The 23,848-nt window shown below is 41.1% G+C and overlaps 2 protein-coding genes across 4 annotated transcripts; both read right to left on the bottom strand.

The window, feature by feature from the left end:
- Positions 1 to 692: 692 nt before the first annotated feature.
- LOC129842739 (zinc finger protein ZFP2-like) lies at positions 693 to 11,432 on the bottom strand. Its single transcript, XM_055911369.1, has 2 exons — positions 10,793 to 11,432; positions 693 to 2,958 (listed from the first exon to the last, which is right to left on the bottom strand). Exons 1-2 carry the CDS (start codon positions 11,187 to 11,189, stop codon positions 1,472 to 1,474), a joined length of 1,884 nt encoding a protein of 627 aa, XP_055767344.1. The 5' UTR covers positions 11,190 to 11,432; the 3' UTR covers positions 693 to 1,471.
- A 1,207-nt stretch (positions 11,433 to 12,639) lies between these two features.
- LOC129842756 (X-linked retinitis pigmentosa GTPase regulator-interacting protein 1-like) lies at positions 12,640 to 18,820 on the bottom strand. 3 transcript variants are annotated; one of them, XM_055911394.1, is made up of 5 exons: positions 18,255 to 18,820; positions 16,999 to 17,165; positions 15,735 to 16,798; positions 15,436 to 15,515; positions 12,640 to 15,136 (listed from the first exon to the last, which is right to left on the bottom strand). In XM_055911394.1, the coding sequence occupies exons 1-3, from the start codon at positions 18,565 to 18,567 to the stop codon at positions 16,406 to 16,408; spliced, it is 873 nt and encodes a 290-aa protein (XP_055767369.1). In that variant the 5' UTR covers positions 18,568 to 18,820; the 3' UTR covers positions 12,640 to 15,136; positions 15,436 to 15,515; positions 15,735 to 16,405. The 3 variants fall into 3 exon arrangements, with proteins under 3 accessions (XP_055767369.1, XP_055767370.1, XP_055767371.1); XM_055911395.1 differs by having other exon boundaries at positions 15,436 to 15,507; XM_055911396.1 differs by lacking the exons at positions 15,735 to 16,798; positions 16,999 to 17,165 and having other exon boundaries at positions 15,436 to 15,507.
- Positions 18,821 to 23,848: the final 5,028 nt, after the last annotated feature.

The following is a 23,848-nucleotide window of genomic DNA, read 5'->3' as shown; positions in this document are numbered from 1 at the left end:
ATTATAATCAACTACAATGCTTCACCTTTACCAATATAAACATGGTTTCTACTGGCTGTCAACAATTAAAAACAAGAAAAAAAAGTTTCGCTTCTAGAACTCGTCTTCCTAAAACTCACTAGCTTCTAGAACTCTCGTCTTCCTAAAACTCACTAGCTTCTTGAACTCTCGTCCCCTTGAAACGAGCCCAAACAAAACTCATCTCCAATACGGAAAAACGTGCAGTAAAAATAAACTGTGATCCATGGCAATGCACTGGCTAAACGCAAAACACAAAACATTTTGACTGCCCACCCTTGAGACAATCAGCAACCAGGTTGTTCTCACCACAGACATGTCTGATTTCAAGAGGAAACTCCTGCAATATCCGTAGTAACCGTCCACCTCACTACGGAGCTTCTCTCTCTTTTCAGGGTTCACTCGATAGGCATGTTGTTGGATCGGGGCCCAGTACCCAATGTCATGCTCTAGTACATTTGGTTTGGCACATGAGAGAATTAACCCTGATATTCTAAAAACAGGGCAACAATGTCAATATAATAGTACCCAAAAAACTGTCAGTTGGTTGCATGAATAATTTTCATTACTAAATGTTACATGAAATGTAAATAAGAAATATTTGGTTGCATAGTATTATTTTCAACGGCTTTTCAATTACATTTTGCTAGGAGGGATAGCCCAATGTCAAAACACAGTTTTAACGTGTCCAAATCAATAACCAATATGCAGAAACAGTTTGGGATAAATTGAAAACCTAACATGTGGTATATACACAAACATCTGCCACAATAATTGTCTTTTGTTAAAACAATCTCCTTATAAACTGCACAAGCACCAGAAACGCTGTTGTTTTGACAAGTAGCAATAAATCACTGATATCGATTAGGGGGGAAATCAGGTTGTACGTGCTGTTGAAACTAACAACAAAAGAAAAACATGGAAATGGGAGATATCTTTTAGCTCACTGGTTAGAGGACAACCTGCAGAAGACAGTCAGCTACATATTGGAGTGATGCATTTAAATTTAGGGGTAGCTAAACAAAGGAACACAACACTTATTTGTCATAACTCATCGATATCATGTTGAAATAAGTTGATTCTGGAAATAATGTGTACATCACTGGTTAGAGGACAACTCTTTTTTTGTTAGTCACTTTGTGTTAAATCGCATAAATAATACTCTTTTAATTCAGAGCCTGGATTTCCCCCAATGAGCCTAATATCCATATCATGTTGAAACCAATTTATAAGGGGGCAAACGTTTAGGGTTCTACATTGTGACATTCTGACTGACTGACTGACTGCAGAGTATATTAATATACTATATATTGAAACATTCTACATTGAGACATTAAAACACTCCTACTACAATGTTAAAACATTCTACATTGTGACATTAATTCATTGATATCATGAAACAACTCCTTCATATACACATTTTCTGATATTTGATCAGAGATCTTTTATCAGATTATCTCTGGTCACAGCTAAGAGGTTTCTCTCCTGTGTGTGTTCTCTGGTGTATAGTTAGATGTCTAAAAGTAGAAAAACTCTTCCCACATTGATCACAGCGCAGAATCTCTTCTGTGTGTGTTCTCTGGTGCACTGTCAGATCTCCAGATTGACTAAAACTCTTCCCACATTGACCACAGCTATAAGATTTCTCTCCTGTGTGTGTTCTCTGGTGTATAGTTAGATAGCCAGAAGAAGAAAAACTCTTCCCAAATTGACCACAGCTATACGTTTTCTCTCCTGTGTGTGTTCTCTGGTGAACTGTCAGATGGCCAGATTGACTAAAACTCTTCCCGCATTGACCACAGCTATAAGATTTCTCTCCTGTGTGTGTTCTCTGGTGTATAGTTAGATAGCAAGAAGAAGAAAAACTCTTCCCACATTGATCACAGCGCGGATTCTCTCCTGTGTGTGTTCTATGGTGTATAGTTAGATAGCCAGAAGAAGAAAAACTCTTCCCACATTGACCACAGCTATAAGGTTTCTCTCCTGTGTGTGTTCTATGGTGTATAGTTAGATTTCTAGAAGTGGAAAAACTCTTCCCACATTGACCACAGCTATATGGTTTCTCTCCTGTGTGTGTTCTATGGTGTATAGTTAGATAGCCAGATCGACTAAAACTCTTCCCACATTGATCACAGCTATATCTTTTCTCTCCTGTGTGTGTTCTATGGTGTATAGTTAGATAGTCAGATCGACTAAAACTCTTCCCACATTGACTACAGCTATAAGGTTTCTCTCCTGTGTGTGTTCTATGGTGTTTAGTTAGATAGCCAGATCGACTAAAACTCTTCCCACATTGATCACAGCTATAAGGTTTCTCTCCTGTGTGTATTCTCTGGTGTGTATTTAGATAGCTAGATGTAGTAAAACTCTTCCCACATTGACCACAGCTATAAGGTTTCTCTCCTGTGTGTATTCTCTGGTGTATATTTAGATAGCTAGATGTAGTAAAACTCTTCCCACATTGATCACAGCTATAAGATTTCTCTCCTGTGTGTGTTCTCTGGTGTAATGTCAGATTGCTAGATGTAGTAAAACTCTTCCCACAATGACCACAGCTATAAGGTTTCTCTCCTGTGTGTATTCTCTGGTGTATATTTAGATAGCTAGATGTAGTAAAACTCTTCCCACATTGAGCACAGCCATATGGTTTCTCTCGTGTGTGATGTCTTTGATGTATTTTAAGTTTTACTGATGAGGTGAATCTCTTCCCACATTGACCACAGATATAAGCTTTCTCTCCTGTGTGGATTCTCTGATGAATTTTAATGCCTGATGAGGTGAATCTCTTCCCACAGTCAGAGCAGTGGTGAGATTTCTTCCCTGTGGGTCTCCACTGGTGTTTCTTGAGGTGTTCTGATGTGGAGAGACTCTTCTCTGCCTCTTCAGCCTCATGTTGTTGTTGAGGCTCCCCAGAGGATCCACGATAGTCCCGTATCTCTCCTGTGTGAACAACAAAGTCAGACGGTTAAAGGCCCACAAAAGCAGAAATCCACGGTTTATTTGAGGTAAAAGGTAATGCCCAGAGCATGCCCATGCAGTTGTACAACAATTGATGTCTGTTAAATTATTTTACAATTATCAGTCAAGACTCAACACAGTCAAGACCTAAGCAGTGTGCCAGACCAGACGACCTTTGGTCTCCAAAAAAGGCCCCTTTCTGTGTTCTGTGCTAAAATTGCAGCACGAGGGCGATGCCCACACAATTTGATTGCAGAAACCGCTAGTTATGGATGTAATATATCTGCCTGGAACAAAAATGGTGAACAAAGATTTTAGTTTTCCACAATGTATTCTGAATATTACAGCGCAAGATCAGGAGTGTTACTCAAGGAAACTCACATTAAGCTATGTGTCGCTAGTTACTAATTCACCACTATGGGGGAAAAATCAGGGGAGTTCTCATAGGCTGACAGCAAAAATAGCCTCCATTTACAGGTTTCTTATGAGTGCATTTCACACTACTTTTGGATAATAACTGTAACACTCGTTTGAAACTCCTGCTTAATATGTTTGTGTTATTGCCGCAAATCAACTGCTTTATACTTATAAAACACTTCAACCAGTAAAATGCTCTTTAGCTAGCTTTGCCATCAGCGTGAAACTGAGGGTTTGTACATTAAGTGTTTAACAAATTGGCCCACAACTTCACCTAACAACAACATAGACCTACTGTAGGACCTATAACTTCACCTAACAACAACATAGACCTACTGTAGGACCCATAACTTCACCTAACTACAAATATAGACCTACTGTAGGACACATAACTTCACCTGATAACAACATTGATCTACTGTAGGACCCATAACTTCACCTAACAACAACATAGACCTACTGTAGGACCCATAACTTCACATAACAACAACATAGACCTACTGTAGGACCCATAACAACAACATAGACCTACTGTAGGACCCATAACAACAACATAGACCTACTGTAGGACCCATAACATCACCTAACAACAACATAGACCTACTGTAGGACCCATAACTTCACCTAACAACAACATAGACCTACTGTAGGACCCATAACTTCACCTAACAACAACATAGACCTACTGTAGGACCCATAACAATAACATAGACCTACTGTAGGACCCATAACAATAACATAGACCTACTGTAGGACCCATAACAACAACATAGACCTACTGTAGGACCCATAACTTCACCTAACAACAACATAGACCTACTGTAGGACCCATAACTTCACCTAACAATAACATAGACCTACTGTAGGACCCATAACTTCACCTAACAACATAGACCTACTGTAGGACCCATAACAACAACATAGACCTACTGTAGGACCCATAACTTCACCTAACAACATAGACCTACTGTAGGACCCATAACTTCACCTAACAATAACATAGACCTACTGTAGGACCCATAACGTCACCTAACAACAACATAGACCTACTGTAGGACCCATAACTTCACCTAACAACATAGACCTACTGTAGGGCCCATAACTTCACCTAACAATAACATAGACCTACTGTAGGACCCATAACTTCACCTAACAACAACATAGACCTACTGAAGGACCCATAACTTCACCTAACAACAACATAGACCTACTGTAGGACCCAAAACTTCACCTAACAACAGCATAGACCTACTGTAGGACCCATAACTTCACCTAACAACATAGACCTACTGTAGGACCCATAACAACAGCATAGACCTACTGTAGGAGCCATAACTTCACCTAACAACAGCATAGACCTACTGTAGGACCCATAACAACAGCATAGACCTACTGTAGGACCCATAACTTCACCTAACAATAACATAGACCTACTGTAGGACCCATAACAACAGCATAGACCTACTGTAGGACCCATAACAACAGCATAGACCTACTGTAGGAGCCATAACTTCACCTAACAACAGCATAGACCTACTGTAGGACCCATAACAACAGCATAGACCTACTGTAGGACCCATAACTTCACCTAACAATAACATAGACCTACTGTAGGACCCATAACAACAGCATAGACCTACTGTAGGACCCATAACAACAGCATAGACCTACTGTAGGACCCATAACAACAGCATAGACCTACTGTAGGACCCATAACTTCACCTAACAACAACATAGACCTACTGTAGGACCTATAACTTAACATAACAATAACATAGACCTACTGTAGGACCCATAACTTCACCTAACAATAACATAGACCTACTGTAGGAGCCATAACTTCACCTAACAATAACATAGACCTACTGTAGGACCCATAACAATAACATAGACCTACTGTAGGACCCATAACAACAGCATAGACCTACTGTAGGACCCATAACTTCACCTAACAATAACATAGACCTACTGTAGGACCCATAACAACAGCATAGACCTACTGTAGGACCCATAACAACAGCACAGACCTACTGTAGGACCCATAACTTCACCTAACAACAACATAGACCTAATGTAGGACCCATAACTTCACCTAACAACAACACAGACCTACTGTAGGACCCATAACTTCACCTAACAACAACATAAACCTACTGTAGGACCCATAACTTCACCTAACAATAACATAGACCTACTGTAGGACCCATAACTTCACCTAACAACAACATAGACCTACTGTAGGACCCATAACTTCACCTAACAACAAAATAGACCTACTGTAGGACCCATAACAACAACATAGACCTACTGTAGGACCCATAACAACAAAATAGACCTACTGTAGGACCCATAACTTCACCTAACAACAACACTTTAAAAAAACACTTACGTAAAAAAAAGCTTTTAACATATAACTATTTCTCTCAATACCATTTGTATTTAATTAACATTTGTATTTAATATATTTTTGTACCTTTATTTTACTAGGCAAGTCAGTTAAGAACAAATTCGTATTTTCAATGACAGCCTAGGAACAGTGGGTTAACTGCCTGTTTAGGGGTAGAACGACAGATTTGTACCTTGTCAGCTTGGGGATTTGAACTTGCAACCTTTCGGTTACTCGTCCAACGCTCTAACCACTAGGCTACCCTGCCACCCCGAATGTTCTCATAGGCACTATAGTATTGCCAGCCTAATCTTGGGAGTTGATAGGCTTGAAGTCATGAACAGAACTGTGCTTCAAGAATTGCGAAGAGCTGCTGGCAAACGCAGGAAAGTGCTGTTTGAATGAATGCTTACGAGCCTGCTGCTGCCTACCACCGCTCAGTCAGACTGCTCTATCAAATATCAAATCATAGACTTAAGTATAATAAACACAGAAAAACGAGCCTTAGGTCATATTCAATTTAATACCGCCCTTCATCGACCCAGGAAGGGGCGGGGACAAACAGGTGTTGTACCTCGTTTCCCTCCTTCAGGGAACAGTAATTATAGTCATAAAGGTACACTCCCTTTCAGTCGATTTCGGTACAACATACTATGGGGAAATACAATAATTCCCCATGCCGACCCAAACGGATACTAAATGAAACGGCCCCTGGCAGACCACCCAGACCTGACCCTGCAAGATGCGTCAGTTTTGTCAATTTATTCATTGTCTTTTGTTTGAAACACTCCTGTCATTGTTGAGTAAGGACGTACACCTGATTACACATATAGAGGTAGGACTAGTCTACCTGGTTACACATATAGAAGTAGGACTAGTCTACCTGGTTACACATATGGAAGTAGGACTAGTCTAACTGGTTACACATATAGAGGTAGGACTAGTCTACCTGGTTACACATATAGAAGTAGGACTAGTCTACCTGGTTACACATATGGAAGTAGGACTGGTCTACCTGGTTACACATATAGTAGTAGGACTAGTCTACCTGATTACACATATAGAAGTAGGACTAGTCTACCTGGTTACACATATAGAACTAGGACTAGTCTACCTGGTTACACATATAGAAGTAGGACTAGTCTACCTGGTTACACATATGGAAGTAGGACTAGTCTACCTGGTTACACATATAGAAGTAGGACTAGTCTACCTGATTACGCATATAGAAGTAGGACTAGTCTACCCAACAACACAAATAGAAGTAGAACTAGTCTACCTGGTTACACACATAGAAGTAGGACTAGTCTACCCAACAACACAAATAGAAGTAGAACTAGTCTACCTGGTTACACACATAGAAGTAGGACTAGTCTACCTGGTTACACATATAGAAGTAGAACTAGTCTACCTGGTTACACATATAGAAGTAGGACTAGTCTACCTGGTTACACATATAGAAGTAGAACTAGTCTACCTGGTTACACATATAGAAGTAGGACTAGTCTACCTGGTTACACACATAGAAGTAGGACTAGTCTACCCAACAACACAAATAGAAGTAGGACTAGTCTACCTGGTTACGCATATAGAAGTAGGACTAGTCTACCTGGTTACACATATAGAAGTAGGACTAGTCTACCTGGTTACGCATATAGAAGTAGGACTAGTCTACCTGGTTACACAAATAGAAGTAGGACTAGTCTACCTGGTTACGCATATAGAAGTAGGACTAGTCTACCTGGTTACACATATAGAAGTAGGACTAGTCTACCCAACAACACAAATAGAAGTAGGACTAGTCTACCTGATTACACATATAGAAGTAGGACTAGTCTACCTGGTTACACATATAGAAGTAGGACTAGTCTACCTGGTTACACATATAGAAGTAGAACTAGTCTACCTGGTTACACATATAGAGTTAGGACTAGTCTACCTGGTTACACATATAGAAGTAGGACTAGTCTACCTGGTTACACATATAGAAGTAGGACTAGTCTACCTGGTTACACATATAGAAGTAGGACTAGTCTACCTGGTTACACATATAGAAGTAGGACTAGTCTACCTGGTTACACATATAGAAGTAGGACTAGTCTACCTGGTTACACATATAGAAGTAGGACTAGTCTACCTGGTTACACATATAGAAGTAGAACCAGTCTACCCAACAACACAAATAGAAGTAGAACTAGTCTACCTGGTTACACATATAGAAGGACTAGTATACCTGGTTACACATATAGAAGTAGGACTAGTCTACCCAACAACACAAATAGAAGTAGAACTAGTCTACCTGGTTACACATATAGAAGGACTAGTATACCTGATTACGCATATAGAAGTAGGACTAGTCTACCTGGTTACACATATAGAAGTAGGACTAGTCTACCTGATTACGCATATAGAAGTAGAACTAGTCTACCTGGTTACACATATAGAAGGACTAGTATACCTGACTACGCATATAGAAGTAGGACTAGTCTACCTGGTTACACATATCTACCAGTCTACCTGGCCTGAGCACAAATGTAGATCCATAAATGAGCCCATTTGGGGATGTCTGATAGTTTTTCTGATTGTCTGCACCACTAATGAGTTGTGGAGCCTCTCGAAGCACATTTTTTTCTCACCTCAAACAGCAAGTAAACAAAGTCTAATCAAAACCAATTGCAAATGAGAATAACTCCTCAAAGTATTTGAAAAATATTTCCATCTCTATTCCTTTCGATAACCACAAAAAGGAAAATTTTGATTACTTCTTATCCCTTTCACAAATAGCCTACAGCTGTGTCGGTCGAGAACACTCACAGGCACGGGAAACTGAGGGCCCAGAATATTTTATACAATGTTTCAAGTTCGTTTTAGACAGGCCATGCGATTTATAGGACATTTATTTGCAATGTTTTTATTTGTTGGCTTTATGTAGACTAGTTTTTACATAGGTGGCAATGGCAATAAAAGTTACTTTTAGATTTGTATAATTTTCATTTAGATAGAATGTAGATTAATCACAGACAATGATTGAGATACTATTATAAATTAAATGAAACTGTTCCAGTAAAATGAACATATGAAAATCAAAACTGTCACCAGATCAGTAGAAATGGTAAGATACATTTGCACTCCAAATGTAGGTTGCCGACTGCTTGTGTAGCCGATTACCAGCAACGACAGAATTTATGAAGGACAGCAAGAGGTGGTGGTTCAGGAAGAGTTTCTTCTCTTCTGGATGGGCTGTATTGATGTAATGGCATGAAAATAAATTGGCTGAATATTATACAATGACTTATCAACAGCTCTAACAATTTGACCCCCACATGAAATCTACACTGGCAATTCTAGAATATACTATATAGCCTCGAAACCTGGTTAAACTATCATTATGACATCATGGATGAATTCTAGAATATACCATATATCCTAGAAACCTGGTTAAACTATAATTTTGACCTCATGGATGAATTCTAGAATATACTATATATCCTAGAAACCTGGTTAAACTATCACTATGACATCATGGATGAATTCTAGAATATACTATATAGCCTAGAAACCTGGTTAAACTATCACTATGACATCATGGATGAATTATAGAATATACTATATATCCTAGAAACCTGGTTAAACTATCATTATGACATCATGCATGGCCAGTCCTTGTATTCATAGTGTAGTGAATTCAGGGGGTAGCCCTGAGCTGGACTCAAACCTGGGTCCAGTGACTGTCAAGCCAACATCTTATAACTGTTACGCCAAGATGTCTGAACTTCTTGACGAGGTCGCTAGGTGTTGGATTACGGTTGATACAATAGCTTTCTCTATGAATTTGAGCATGGTTTCATTTCTCCAGCCCCCATCCCTCACCTGTTTACCAAACCAAGTCTCTGGGCAGCCATTTTGTTGCTGTTTAAATACTAAGTTGTCCCTTTAAAAAATCCACACAACAATCAATCAACCAATAACAAAGCTGTAATTCCACCACTGTTTTGCTTATAAGATGATGGATGGGGCTGGAGAAATGTAACTACTTTCAAATTCATAGACAGACCTATGGATGAAAGGACTGACCATCCATGATATCAACATTATAGTTTTAACCATGTTGAGGCTATACAGTGTTGATTTACATTGTTTCTATACATTGAAGTAAAAAAAGCTTATTCTGGGTTCTGATGGGGTACAACAGTTGAACTAAGCTCATGAGGCATGTGTTATATTCTTCAAGAATCGATGGCTATAAATAAATAATTTAAATCTAAATATGGATGTGGTAATTGCAGATTTCCCCTTTAACACCACACATCCTTCCAGTGACTGGAGCGAATTTCAAAATTCGCTGAAGCTGGAGACTTATATTTCCCTCACCAACTTTAAACATCAGCTATCTGAGCAGCTAATCGATCGCTGCAGCTGTACATGTACTTTTCTGCTCTTTTGCACACCAGTATCTCTACTTGCACATCATCATCTGCTCATTTATCACTCCAGTGTTAATCTGCTAAATTGTAATTCTTCGCTACTATGGACTATTCATTGCCTACCTCCTCATGCCTTTTGCACACACTATATATAGAATTTCTTTTTTTCTACTGTGTCATTGACTTGTTTATTGTGTTATTGGCTTGTTTATTGTTTATTCCATGTTATTCCATGTGTAACTCTATGTTGTTATCTGTGTCACACTGCTTTGCTTTATCTTGGCCAGGTCGCAGTTGTAAATGAGAACTTGTTCTCAACTGGCCTACCTGGTTAAACTATCATTATGACATCATGGTCACCTGGTTAAACTATCATTATGACATCATGGCCACCTGGTTAAACTATCATTATGACATCATGGTCACCTGGTTAAACTATCATTATGACATCATGGTCACCTGGTTAAACTATCATTATGACATCATGGTCACCTGGTTAAACTATCATTATGACATCATAGCCACCTGGTTAAATAAAAAAGTTCAACAACTGCAGAGTTTGTGCCTCTGTTTTTAAGGCAGTACTTACTTGTGTTAACCAGGGCCCGTTCATCGTTAGAACCATCGGATGCCTTAAGATGCGTTTGGGAAACCGAGTCCAGAAATCCAGTTTCCTCCTCTTCTTCCATCTCCTTTTTCAATGTGACAGTCATCTCCCTCTCCTCCTCCTTCACTCCAAAAACTGCACCCTCCTCTTTCTCTTCCTCCTCTTCTTTTACTGTAACATCCTCTTCCTCTTTCAATCTGAACGCGTCTTCCTCTTCTTTCACTGAAACGTCTTTCTCTTCTTCTTTCACTGTAACAGCCTCACCCTCTGCTTCTTGTTTTACTGTGATATCCTTCTCTTCCTCCTCCTCTTTGACGAGAGCTTCTTTCTCCGTCCAGCAGACCTCCTCTTCATTAAGAGAGTAGCTTAGTGACCTCATGGTTGGAGATGTTAGCTAGCTAGGCTAATGCTAACTTAACCAGCCCGCTAGATGAATAATAAAAACAATACCGTAAATATGAAATTAAAACGGATAACTAACTAGGCGACAGAAGTGGATTTAAAATACAGTGGCAAATATACACTAAAGCGTCTACAGAGCTTTATTGGTTGATCTATCTTGTCTAGCAAGCTACAGAGGTGGCTGACTGTCTGTTGCTGCTGTTGAAAGAGGCGTTCCGTCCACTAGATTATACGTCACAGTAGCAGCATTACCTTAAAGTCGCAGACCGCCATCTGCTAAATGGAGTGGGCAACACAATTGAGTAAAATGTACATTTAATTTTCAGACAAAAAATTAAAGGGTAGGAATCAGGGAATTGGCTAGTCCTAAAATATTAATTTTAAACTAAATAAATCAATATCAGTCAATATATTTTTTCTGCGATTTCTTATTTCGTCAACCGTTCCATCGCATCTTAAACATCTTACCGGGCCGGCACTAGGACCGGGGGAGGCTGCTGCTGCGCTAGTGACTGTTACACTTTCTTCAGCAAAGATGGCGGACAGAAATACTAGGAGACAGGGGTACCCCTACACAGAGCTGAAGTGTATCAAAGATGGCGGACATAAATACTAGGAGAGAGGGGTACCCCTACACAGAACTGAAGTGTATCAAAGATGGCGGACATAAATACTAGGAGAGAGGGGTACCCCTACACAGAACTGAAGTGTATCAAAGATGGCGGACAGAAATACTAGGAGAGAGGGGTACCCCTACACAGAACTGAAGTGTATCAAAGATGGCGGACAGAAATACTAGGATGGAAGCAAATGTAAGGGATTATAACGTCATAACGAATCATGCAAAAAACATGTACAGTTGACAGGAATGTTAGTTCATGTAGAGACAAACGATTATGCATTTTTTTATCATAAAGTTAATTTATGAAAATCGCGATTTAGCCAGCTAGCTGACTAGCTAACATTAGCCAGCTAGCTGACTAGCTAACATTAGCCAGCTAGCTGACTAGCTAACACTAGCTTTATGGGTGTTGTGACATGAGTATGAAATTGTAATTCTGGTTGTTTTAGGGACTCCTGAAACAACCAGAAAACCATGCGGTTGATTTGTGAAACAGTGGATGTATAGAATCTAGCTAGCTGAAGATTTTACTGCAAATTCAATGTACAATTTTGTAAGCTTGCCTTACTGATATTTGCCATGCAGAAAGATGAAATCACGTAGCTAGCTATGTTCTTGCTTATTGTGCAGTGGATGATTAAAATCCCTGTATACCCATGGATGTGTAGCTAGCTATCTAGCCGATCTGTGTGAATGGACCCAAACGTTTGGTATACATATTAGTTCAGAACCTAGCTATGAACCTCAGCTATCATAGCCAGTTGTATCAACTTCAAAACAGTCTGAATGACATTAATGAAGCCTATGGATTGAGTAGAATATAATATCATGTTGTGCCAAGGATGCAAGTCGTATATACATGTAGTTATTACCATGCATGAGATCCCCACATTGTAGCCTGTACATTTAATATATTCACTGATCATGTACTCTACCTTGGCAAATAAAGGTGCAGTTTAGGTATGAATGTCTTTGAGATTATTTTTCAGTCATCCAATACCAGGAGTATCAAATTCCAGTCTTTGAATGACGCTGTCTGCATGTATGAATTACAATTATACACTTCAACAGTGTTTACCAATCTTGGTCCTGGGACATCAATGGTTACACATTGTAACTAATAGTCTAGAAACAGGATTTAACTAGTTAATTCATATATACAGAAATATAATGTTAAAAACAGAACACTACACTTCCTATGCATCATGTAAATACTCCAACACCGGTTCATCTCAACATCTAATGCCCTTCATCTGCATTGATCTGATAAACACAGGGTAGGTGGAGTATTTCATCACATTACACTTCATTTCAACCAGTAGAGAATGTTTTTTATTTCACCTTTATTTAACCAGGTAGGCTAGTTGAGAACAAGTTCTCATTTGCAACTGCGACCTGGCCAAGATAAAGCATAGCAGTGTGAACAGACAACAACACAGTTACACATGGAGTAAACAATAAACAAGTCAATAACATGGTAGAAAAAAGAGAATCTATATACAATGTGTGCAAAAGGCATGAGGTAGGCAATAAATCGAGTAATTACAATTTAGCAGATTAACACTGGAGTGATAAATCATCAGATGATCATGTGCAAGAAGAGATACTGGTGTGCAAAAGAGCAGAAAAGTAAATAAATAAAAGCAGTATGGGGGTGAGGTAGGTAAATTGGGTGGGTAGTTTACAGATGGACTATGTACAGCTGCAGCGATCGGTTAGCTGCTCGGATAGCAGATTTTTAAAGTTGTTGAGGGAGATAAAAGTCTCCAACTTCAGAGATTTTTGCAATTCGTTCCAGTCGCAGACAGCAGAGAACTGGAAGGAAAGGCGTCCAAATGAGGTTTTGGCTTTAGGGATGATCAGTGAGATACACCTGCTGGAGCGCGTGCTACGGGTGGGTGTAGCCATCGTAACCAGTGAACTGAGATAAGGCGGCACTTTACCTAGCATAGCCTTGTAGATGACCTGGAGCCAGTGGGTCTGACGACGAACATGTAGCGAGGGCCAGCCGACTAGGGCATACAGGTCGCAGTGGTGGGTCGTATAAGGTGCTTTAGTAACAAAACGGATGGCACTGTGATAAACTGCATCCAGTTTGCTGAGTAGAGTATTGGAAGCTATTTTGTAGATGACATCGCCGAAGTCGAGGATCGGTAGGATAGTCAGTTTTACTAGGGTGAGTTTGGCTGCGTGAGTGAAGGAGGCTTTGTTGCGGAATAGAAAGCCGACTCTAGATTTGATTTTGGATTGGAGATGTTTGATATGAGTCTGGAAGGAGAGTTTGCAGTCTAACCAGACACCTAGGTAATTGTAGTTGTCCACATATTCTAAGTTAGAACCATCCAGAGTAGTGATGCTAGTCGGGCGGATGCGGGCAGCGATCGGTTGAAGAGCATGCATTTAGTTTTACTAGCATATAAGAGCAGTTGGAGGCCACGGAAGGAGTGTTGTATGGCGTTGAAGCTCGTATGGAGGTTTGTTAACACAGTGTCCAAAGAAGGGCCAGATGTATACAGAATGGTGTCGGCTGCGTAGAGATGGATCAGAGAAACACCCACAGCAAGAGTTACATCATTGATATATACAGAGAGTCGGCCCGAGAATTGAACCCTGTGGTACCCCCATAGAGACTGCCAGAGGACCGGACAACATGCCCTCCGATTTGACACACTGAACTCTGTCTGCAAAGTAGTTGGTGAACCAGGCAAGGCAGTCATTAGAAAAACCAAGGCTACTGAGTCTGCCGATAAGAATATGGTGATTGACAGAGTCAAAAGCCTTGGCCAGGTCGATGAAGACGGCTGCACAGTAATGTCTTTTATCGATGGCGGTTATGACATCGTTTAGTACCTTGAGCGTGGCTGAGGTGCACCCGTGACCGGCTCGGAAACCGGATTGCACAGCGGAGAAGGTACGGTGGGATTCGAGATGGTCAGTGATCTGTTTGTTGACTTGGCTTTCGAAGACCTTAGATGTGAAACGCTTTATTGAAAAGCTCATTATCCAAGTGTTACAAATACAGGTTCAATCTGTCCTTCAATGCACATCTGTTGTGCATTATAAAAACAGAGGAAGAAAGAGGAGGTGGAGAGAGAGGTGTAAAAGACAGAAAGGGAAAGAGGTAAGCAGATAGGAGCAGGGAAGGCAGCACATGATTAATGAATCACAGTGCTACATAAATATTCTCTCAGTTCATCACAATTACATAATAGTGTCTCTAGTCGGCCCAAAGGTTATTTTAAAAGCAGGTGAGGTGGCGATGATGGGACTAGGGGTTGGCATCCTCTCACATCAAAACATATCTGCAGACGAGAGACAGATGGAGAGAGAGAGCATGTTTAAGCCTTGTGTTTTTATTTTTTATTCTAACATTGTTAGTCATCAATCAGGAGGTGAAATGCAAAACTGACCTGGGATCATTAACTCTGGGACTACTGCATCTATCTGTATTTCAATGTAAAGCATCTCTTTAATAATACTTCCTGTATAATATAAACTGACCTGGGATCATTAACTCTGGGACTACTGCATCTCTCTGTATTTCAATGTAAAGCATCTCTTTAATAATACTTCCTGTTGACCTGACCAAGTGACCTCTCACCTCTGATCATGCTGTGCCCTCTATGTAGCCAGTTCAGATGCAGGAGGGGTTCACCGACACAGCTGATATAACCTAGAGGACTTAGGGAGAAGGGGAGAGAGGGATGAAGTGAAGGAGAGAGACTGTTATTGAGAAAATAAGGTAGTTAAAGCCACAGTGTTCAACAGGAATCTGTGTGTGGCCTCACCTGGTGTCCACACCACACTAAGTGGCTGCAGAGTACTTTATGCTGAAAAACATGAACGGACCCACGAGGACAAACAATATAGCGTAGTTATAGAAATAATGAAGTGTCTTACTATTCTCCATGGTTGGCCCTCTTGCCTATTCCTTGAAGGTGGAAGGAGCCACAGTTATACACCTGAGCCTGCTTACTGCACAACACAATCCATCAATCAGATTGATACATGAGTGTGTAGGTGTGGGTTATAGGGTGTCTAATTGTTCTACATTTTTTCAATATGAGTGATTTAAATCAGCCTGTTTTATTTTTGCACAGACATCAGACCCTTACCTAAACAGCACCCTCACCTGAGAAGTAGAAATCAAAGGGAGAGAAACTATGAATTGAATAACTGCAGTTGACATAGCTAAGTAAATGGAAGAATACTCTTATTGCAATGTGAATGGCTCTTAACAGAGCCTTTGGTTGTGCTTGGTGTAGTCTATGGTGTTGCCAGGGAACAGCACCCTCTTAAATGAGCCTTTGGTTGAGCATAGTGTAGTCTATGGTGTTGCCAGGGAACAGCACCCCCTTAAAAGAGCCTTTGGTTGTGCATAGTGTAGTCTATGGTGTTGCCAGGGAACAGCACCCTCTTAAAAGAGTCTTTGGTTGTGCATAGTGTAGTCTATGGTGTTGCCAGGGAACAGCACCCTCTTAAAAGAGCCTTTGGTTGTGCATAGTGTAGTCTATGGTGTTGCCAGGGAACAGCACCCTCTTAAAAGAGCCTTTGGTTGTGCATAGTGTAGTCTATGGTGTTGACAGGGAACAGCACCCTCTTAAAAGAGCCTTTGGTTGTGCATAGTGTAGTCTATGGTGTTGCCAGGGAACAGCACCCTCTTTGAAGAAGTAGGAGGTGAAGATCTCCTGCACACGGATTGCCTCTCTTGCTGCGTTGTTGGACCCCATCCTTGAAACATCCTGCAGAGCAGCAGACTCCTCCTCTGGGACACGGGGGCGAGCTGCAGATCCCCTCCTGGTCCTCGTGTCCATCCTCATGAAGTTACGCAGGACACAGGTAGCCTTCACACACCTGAATTCCTCCAGGAGGCAGTCCCAGATGACCCTGGTCACCCAACCTTGCAGTGCCCTACACGGTAACTGTAGGCAATCGTTTTGAAGGAATCTCCAGTTACAAGGTATCTGTAGCAATATGGAAGACAATGTAATTATTAGACTTTTACATCACCAGGTCATTGTGGATTACTAAAGTATAATATCCCTGATAACAAATCATGATAACATTGGATTGATAGATGCATGGGCACACATATGTACATGTGTAGCATGTGACAATAACAGGATCATATCAAGGATGACATCACAAATGAATACATAAATACCACTTGAAGCTTGATGATGAGTTGACCATTTGAATCAGCTGTGCAGTGCTGAGGCAAAAACAACAATGTGCCTCTGAGTCCCCAGGACTGAGAACCACTGCTCTTCATTGGGTCCTCTTCATATGTAGACTGGCTTTCATAGCGCTCTTTATCTGAGGACAGAAAACCTCACAAGAAACACACTTCATTAGTCAAATTACACCACACTGAATATTATGTTACTATTATCTCCGTCCTCACTTCTAGGGACAGGAACTACACAAAAGTACCTGCCCTATCCAGAATAGCCTCCTCTCTCACTGACAGTTGGGGCTGCTATCCTTTCACCCTCCATGGCTGTTAGCTAGCTACCTACAAAAGCATTTGGAGTTTGTTTTTTACAGTGATAAATACATCAAGATAGCTAGCTAATATGAAGTTAGACAGCTGATGATATTTAATTCACTTAGCTATCTATCTATACAGACTGGTTACCTATTTAGATGTGATATTAAAGTATTGTGTGAAATAATTGTTATGTGATATGAAAGTATTATGTGAAATTATTTTGAGGAGTAACGGGGGCAGAGAATCAGCAGTAGAAACAATAACAAAGCGTACTCCCTGCCCGTTGAGAATCGATTCACATTTAGATGGAATATTTGACTATTTTAGCTGCCAGAGCCAGTCTACCTCTGAAAATAACATACAGTCCTTGGACCTTGAGGAGTAACGGGGGCAGCAATCAGCAGTAGAAACAATAACAAAGCGTACTCCCTGCCTGTTTCGGTAAAAAGCTGAGGGATGGGGCTGGAGAAATGCAACCATCCATGATATCAACATTCTAGTTAACCATGTTTTGGGGATATACCGTGTTTGTTTATATTTACTGACAAACATTGGAGTAAAAAAAAGCTCATATTTTGGGTTCTGATGGGGTACGACAGTTGAACTAAGCTCATGAGGCATTTATAAGTGATTTCTTCAAGAAACAATGGGTACATATCATTAATGTATAAGTCCCAAAATGGATGTAACAACTGCTGATTGCCCCTTTAAGACTACATATTGGGCTAATCTAATAGGAGATATTGAGGACTACAGTATTTCAGGCATTGTCATTGGATGCATTTGATCAATTGTTAACGTTTTGTTGATGGTCCACTCTTGATGTTCTACACGTTACAGTGAAGTTTCAGCCATTCCTACAGAACAACATTACAGTGTAGAACCCCTTTACTGCATATTGGTTCAACAACTGCAGAGACGGTACTTACTGGGGTTAAACAGATCTCCAACCTCCTCTTCTTCCTCCAATGTGACAGTAACCTCCCCCTCCTCTTTCACACCAAAAACTACATCCTCCTCTTTCTCATCTTCCTCCTCTTTAACTCTGAACGCGTCCTCCTCTTCTTTCACTGAAACGTCTTCCTCTTTCACTGTAACAGCCTCACCCTCTACTTCTTGTTTTACTGTGATATCCTCTTCTTCCTTCTCCTCTTTCACGACAATGTTCAGCCACAGAGCTTCTTTCTCCGTCCAGCAGACCTCCTCTTCTTTAACAGGAGGGGAGAAGTTTATGGAGCTCATGTTCGGGGATGTTAGCTAGCTAGCTATCATTAGCGACTAGGCTAGTGCTAACTTAACCAGCCAGATACTATAGCTGACTAATACAAAATAACGTAATATTAAATTGGTTAACAAGTAGATACGACCTAAGTGTGTCGAAAACACAGCAGCTAATATACACCGAAAGCGTATAAATAGCTTGAATCGTTCGGCTATGTTGGCTAGCAAGCTACCGAGGTGGTTGACGAGCTGTTTATGAAGAACCGTCCACTAGATTATACGTCACGCTGGCAGCGTCGCCTGAAAGACGCACATCGCCGTCTGCTGACTGGAGGGGAAACGCAGTTAAGAGAAATATTTTATTTTCAGACAAAGATTATTGTAAATGGATTTAATTAAATAATACCATTATATTGAGATATACAAAGACAGGAATGTGTTGATTGATTAGTGAGAATAAAAAATGTTTACCACGGCATATTAAAGGCAGTTTCATTAAGTCAAACTAAATCTAAATAATTAGCAAGCTACTGTAGGTCCATACTGCTCCTACATGGTGTAACAATACATCATGTAGATGTATATAATGAACAGACTAGGTCCATACTGCTCCTACATTGTGTAACAATACATCATGTAGATGTATATAATGAACAGACTAGGTCTATACTGCTCCTACATGGTGTAACAATACATAATGAAGATGTATATAATGAACAGACTAGTTCTATACTGCTCCTACATGGTGTAACAATACATCATGTAGATGTATATAATGAACAGACTAGGTCCATACTGCTCCTACTTGGTATAACAATACATCATGTAGATGTATATAATGAACAGACTAGGTCTATACTGCTCCTACATTTACATTTAACATTTAAGTCATTTAGCAGACGCTCTTATCCAGAGCGACTTACAAATTGGTGCATTCACCTTATGACATCCAGTGGAACAGCCACTTTACAATAGTGCATCAGATCTTTTAAGGGGGGGGGGGGGCAGAAGGATTGCTTTATCCTAGGTATTCCATGGTGTAACAATACATCATGTAGATGTATATAATGAACAGACTAGGTCTATACTGCTCCAACATGGTGTAACAATACATAAAACGCCAGCCCAGCCCAAATATATGACCAAGCTGGAAGTGGAAACGCCAGCCCAGCCACAATCCTAGAGGTTCACTGATGATCAACCTCCTCCTTCACATCTGACACCTGATGATCAACCTCCTCCTTCACATCTGATTCCTGACGATCAACCTCCTCCTTCACATCTGACTCCTGATGATCAACCTCCTCCTTCACATCTGACTCCTGATGATCAACCTCCTCCTTCACATCTGACTCCTGATGATCAACCTCCTCCTTCACATCTGACTCCTAATGATCAACCTCCTCTTTCACATCTGACTCCTGATGATCAACCTCCTCCTTCACATCTGACTCCTGATGATCAACCTCCTCCTTCACATCTGACTCCTGATGGTCAACCTCCTCCTTCACATCTGACTCCTGATGATCAACCTCCTCCTTCACATCTGACTCCTGATTATCAACCTCCTCCTTCACATCTGACTCCTGATGATCAACCTCCTCCTTCACATCTGACTCCTGATGGTCAACCTCCTCCTTCACATCTGACTCCTGATGATCAACCTCCTCCTTCACATCTGACTCCTGGTGATCAACCTCCTCCTTCACATCTGACTCCAGTGATCAATCCAGAGCGTCTTCTTTTTTGGGGGGAATCCTGATGGACGACGTTATCGAATAGGACGTCATCACCACAACCGCCCACAAGTTAATTGTCATTGAGGTTATTAATGGGAAGAACATTAGCAATATGTCCTGTCTGGTAACTTGTCTCGTTCAAAGGATTCACATTGGCAGGTGCACAGGGAGAAACTCCATTTAAAAAACTCAGTTGATCTTAAATTGTGGAAACACTTTTGGAAGTCTTTAACAGCATCAAAGTCTGTGGCCTGTGATGTTGGGACAAATGATAGTCCCTTATTATACAAGAGACAAAATTCACAAATTCTACAGCACAACGGCAGAGTCATGTCTTCAGTGTAAAACTAACAATGACTCAATAATCCTTCTGGGAATGTTATGATGTCATAAAGTTACGGGCGGAGTTAGAAAGTTGGCTGTCAGAAGTACAGTTATACAATGTAAAATTACTTTTAATCCGTCTGTCTGTATATTTCAAAACATGACATTTGAGGGTGCAGTGAGATACCCCAGAGTTGGACGATACATTTCTCATAAATCATCTTAAATATTATACTTAATTAAACCTGGAAATCAACCAATCCTCTGTTGTTAATTCAATAGAAAGGTCAAATGCTTTATTATCCAAAAGTTGAAAGTGAGTTGGCATCTGACTGAAAAAAGGTGATGGAATGAAGTTAATGGAGATGTGGAGGTGTGTTCTAGTGGGTCTGGGCAGGTGTGATGTAGTTAATGGAGATGGAGGTGTGTTCTAGTGGGTCTGGGCAGGTGTGATGTAGTTAATGGAGATGGAGATGTGTTCTAGTGGGTCTGGGCAGGTGTGATGTAGTTAATGGAGATGGAGGTGTGTTCTAGTGGGTCTGGGCAGGTGTGACGTAGTTAATGGAGATGGAGGTGTGTTCTAGTGGGTCTGGGCAGGTGTGATGTAGTTAATGGAGATGGAGGTGTGGTCTAGTGGGTCTGGGCAGGTGTGATGTAGTTAATGGAGATGGAGGTGTGTTCTAGTGGGTCTGGGCAGGTGTGATGTAGTTAATGGAGATGGAGGTGTGTTCTAGTGGGTCTGGGCAGGTGTGATGTAGTTAATGTAGATGGAGGTGTGTTCTAGTGGGTCTGGGCAGGTGTGATGTAGTTAATGGAGATGGAGGTGTGTTCTAGTGGGTCTGGGCAGGTGAGATGTATGTAAATGGAGATGGAGGTGTGTTCTAGTGGGTCTGGGCAGGTGTGATGTAGTTAATGGAGATGGAGGTGTGTTCTAGTGGGTCTGGGCAGGTGTGATGTAGTTAATGGAGATGGAGGTGTGTTCTAGTGGGTCTGGACAGGTGTGATGTAGTTAATGGAGATGGAGGTGTGTTCTAGTGGGTCTGGGCAGGTATGATGTAGTTAATGGTGATGGAGGTGTGTTCTAGTGGGTCTGGGCAGGTATGGTGTAGTTAATGGAGATGGTGTGTTCTAGTGGGTCTGGGCAGGTGTGATGTAGTTAATGGAGATGGAGGTGTGTTCTAGTTGGTCTGGGCAGGTGTGATGTAGTTAATGGAGGTGGAGGTGTGTTCTAGTGGGCCTGGGCAGGTGTGATGTAGTTAATGGAGACGGAGGTGTGTTTTGTGGGTCTGGGCAGGTGTGATGTAGTTAATGGAGATAAAGGTGTGTTCTAGTGGGTCTGGACATGTGTGATGTAGTTAATGGAGATGGAGGTGTGTTCTAGTGGGTCTGGGCAGGTGTGATGTAGTTAATGGAGATGGAGGTGTGTTCTAGTGGGTCTGGGCAGGTGTGATGTAGTTAATGGAGATGGAGGTGTGTTCTAGTGGGTCTGGGCAGGTGTGATGTAGTTAATGGAGATGGAGGTGTGTTCTAGTGGGTCTGGGCAGGTGTGATGTAGTTAATGGAGATGGAGGTGTGATGTAGTTGATGGAGATGGAGGTGTGTTCTAGTGGGTCTGGACAGGTGTGATGTAGTTAATGGAGATGGAGGTGTGTTCTAGTGGGTCTGGACAGGTGTGATGTAGTTAATGGAGATGGACCACTTCCAGCAGCATCTGGTCTCCCATCCAGGGCCTGACCAGGACCAACCCTGCTTAGCTTCAGAAGCAAGCCAGTAGTGGTATGCAGGGTGGTATGCTGCTGGCTTGATTGATTAAAGTAAACCAACGTTTTGGAAATACATAACGCCATCTAACCAAATATCAAAGAATGTTAGCTATATGCAGTTATCTTAGCCAGACAGCTAACATTAGCTATATGCAGTTATCTTAGCCAGCCAGCTAACATTAGCTATATGCAGTTATCTTAGTCAGCCAGCTAACGTTAGCTATATGCTGTTATCTTAGCCAGCCAGCTAACATTAGCTATATGCAATTATCTTAGTCAGCCAGCTAACGTTAGCTATATGCTGTTATCTTAGCCAGCCAGCTAACATTAGCTATATGCAGATATCTTAGCCAGCCAGCTAACATTAGCTATGTGCAGTTATCTTAGCCAGCCAGCTAACATAAGCTATATGCAGTTATCTTAGCCAGCCAGCTAACGTTAGCCATATGCAGTCATCTACACCAGCCAGCTAACATTAGCTATATGCAGTTATCTTAGCCAGCCAGCTAACATTAGCTATATGCAGTTATCTTAGCCAGCCAGCTAACATTAGCTATATGCAGTTGACTTAGCCAGCCAGCTAACATTAGCTATATGCAGTTATCTTAGCCGGCCAGCTAACGTTAGCTATTTAGCCAACTAGCTATTAGCCTAACCAGCGTAGCCAACCAGCTAACGTTAGCTATTTAGCCAACTAGCTATTAGCCTAACCAGCGTAGCCAACCAGCACCGAGACCATTTAGAACCAAACTAACAAAACCTAAACGTGTTTGCAGATCAAAAGATCAGAGACAAACAGAATGATGGGAGAAAATTAACCTTCAGAAGTCATTGATCAATGCTGATAAAGTGACACACTGCTTCAATAATAATGAGTAGTTATTTATGATGTAAAGTGATTTGTAGAGCAGTCAGTTGGCAGTCGCCAGCAGTGTCGAACCAAACCAAACCAATCAGGTGGTTGTTCGATTAAATGAATCTTCAGACGTCGTTGATCACGTGCTGCTGATAAAGTGAGACAGGCATCAGCACACTGCTTTGAAGTTTAATGCTTTCAAAGCCTCGTACCTCCGGTATCAAACATAACATCCATATCGAAAAGTTGACAATACAAAAAGGAGCAAGCAGGTTGATTTCCTCTGTCGTTTTGAGCCCACGGCAAGAAGGCACCAGAGCCTACCGTGCTAACGGGTTCCCACTAGATAACACAACCACACAGTTAATGAAAAGCATGAGGTGACGCCTGAGCTAGATATCAACCTATCGAGCTAGTGTGACCTTCCTGGTCTCTCAAGTCAGTGAGTCAACACAGGAAGGAGCAATGGATGGATAGTTCATTTATTTCCAAAGCTGCAATGATGGGACACACACAGTATGGATGAATGATCAGTAGTGACGGGATATAAATAGCACTCCCACAGCAATTCTACATAAATCTGCCCTATAATATACTAACAAAAAAACTATTGAAATGTC

This window comes from Salvelinus fontinalis, unplaced genomic scaffold, assembly GCF_029448725.1.
Source record: "Salvelinus fontinalis isolate EN_2023a unplaced genomic scaffold, ASM2944872v1 scaffold_0064, whole genome shotgun sequence".
Classification (NCBI taxonomy): domain Eukaryota; kingdom Metazoa; phylum Chordata; class Actinopteri; order Salmoniformes; family Salmonidae; genus Salvelinus; species Salvelinus fontinalis.
This window is presented reverse-complemented; position numbering and strand designations above follow the sequence as displayed.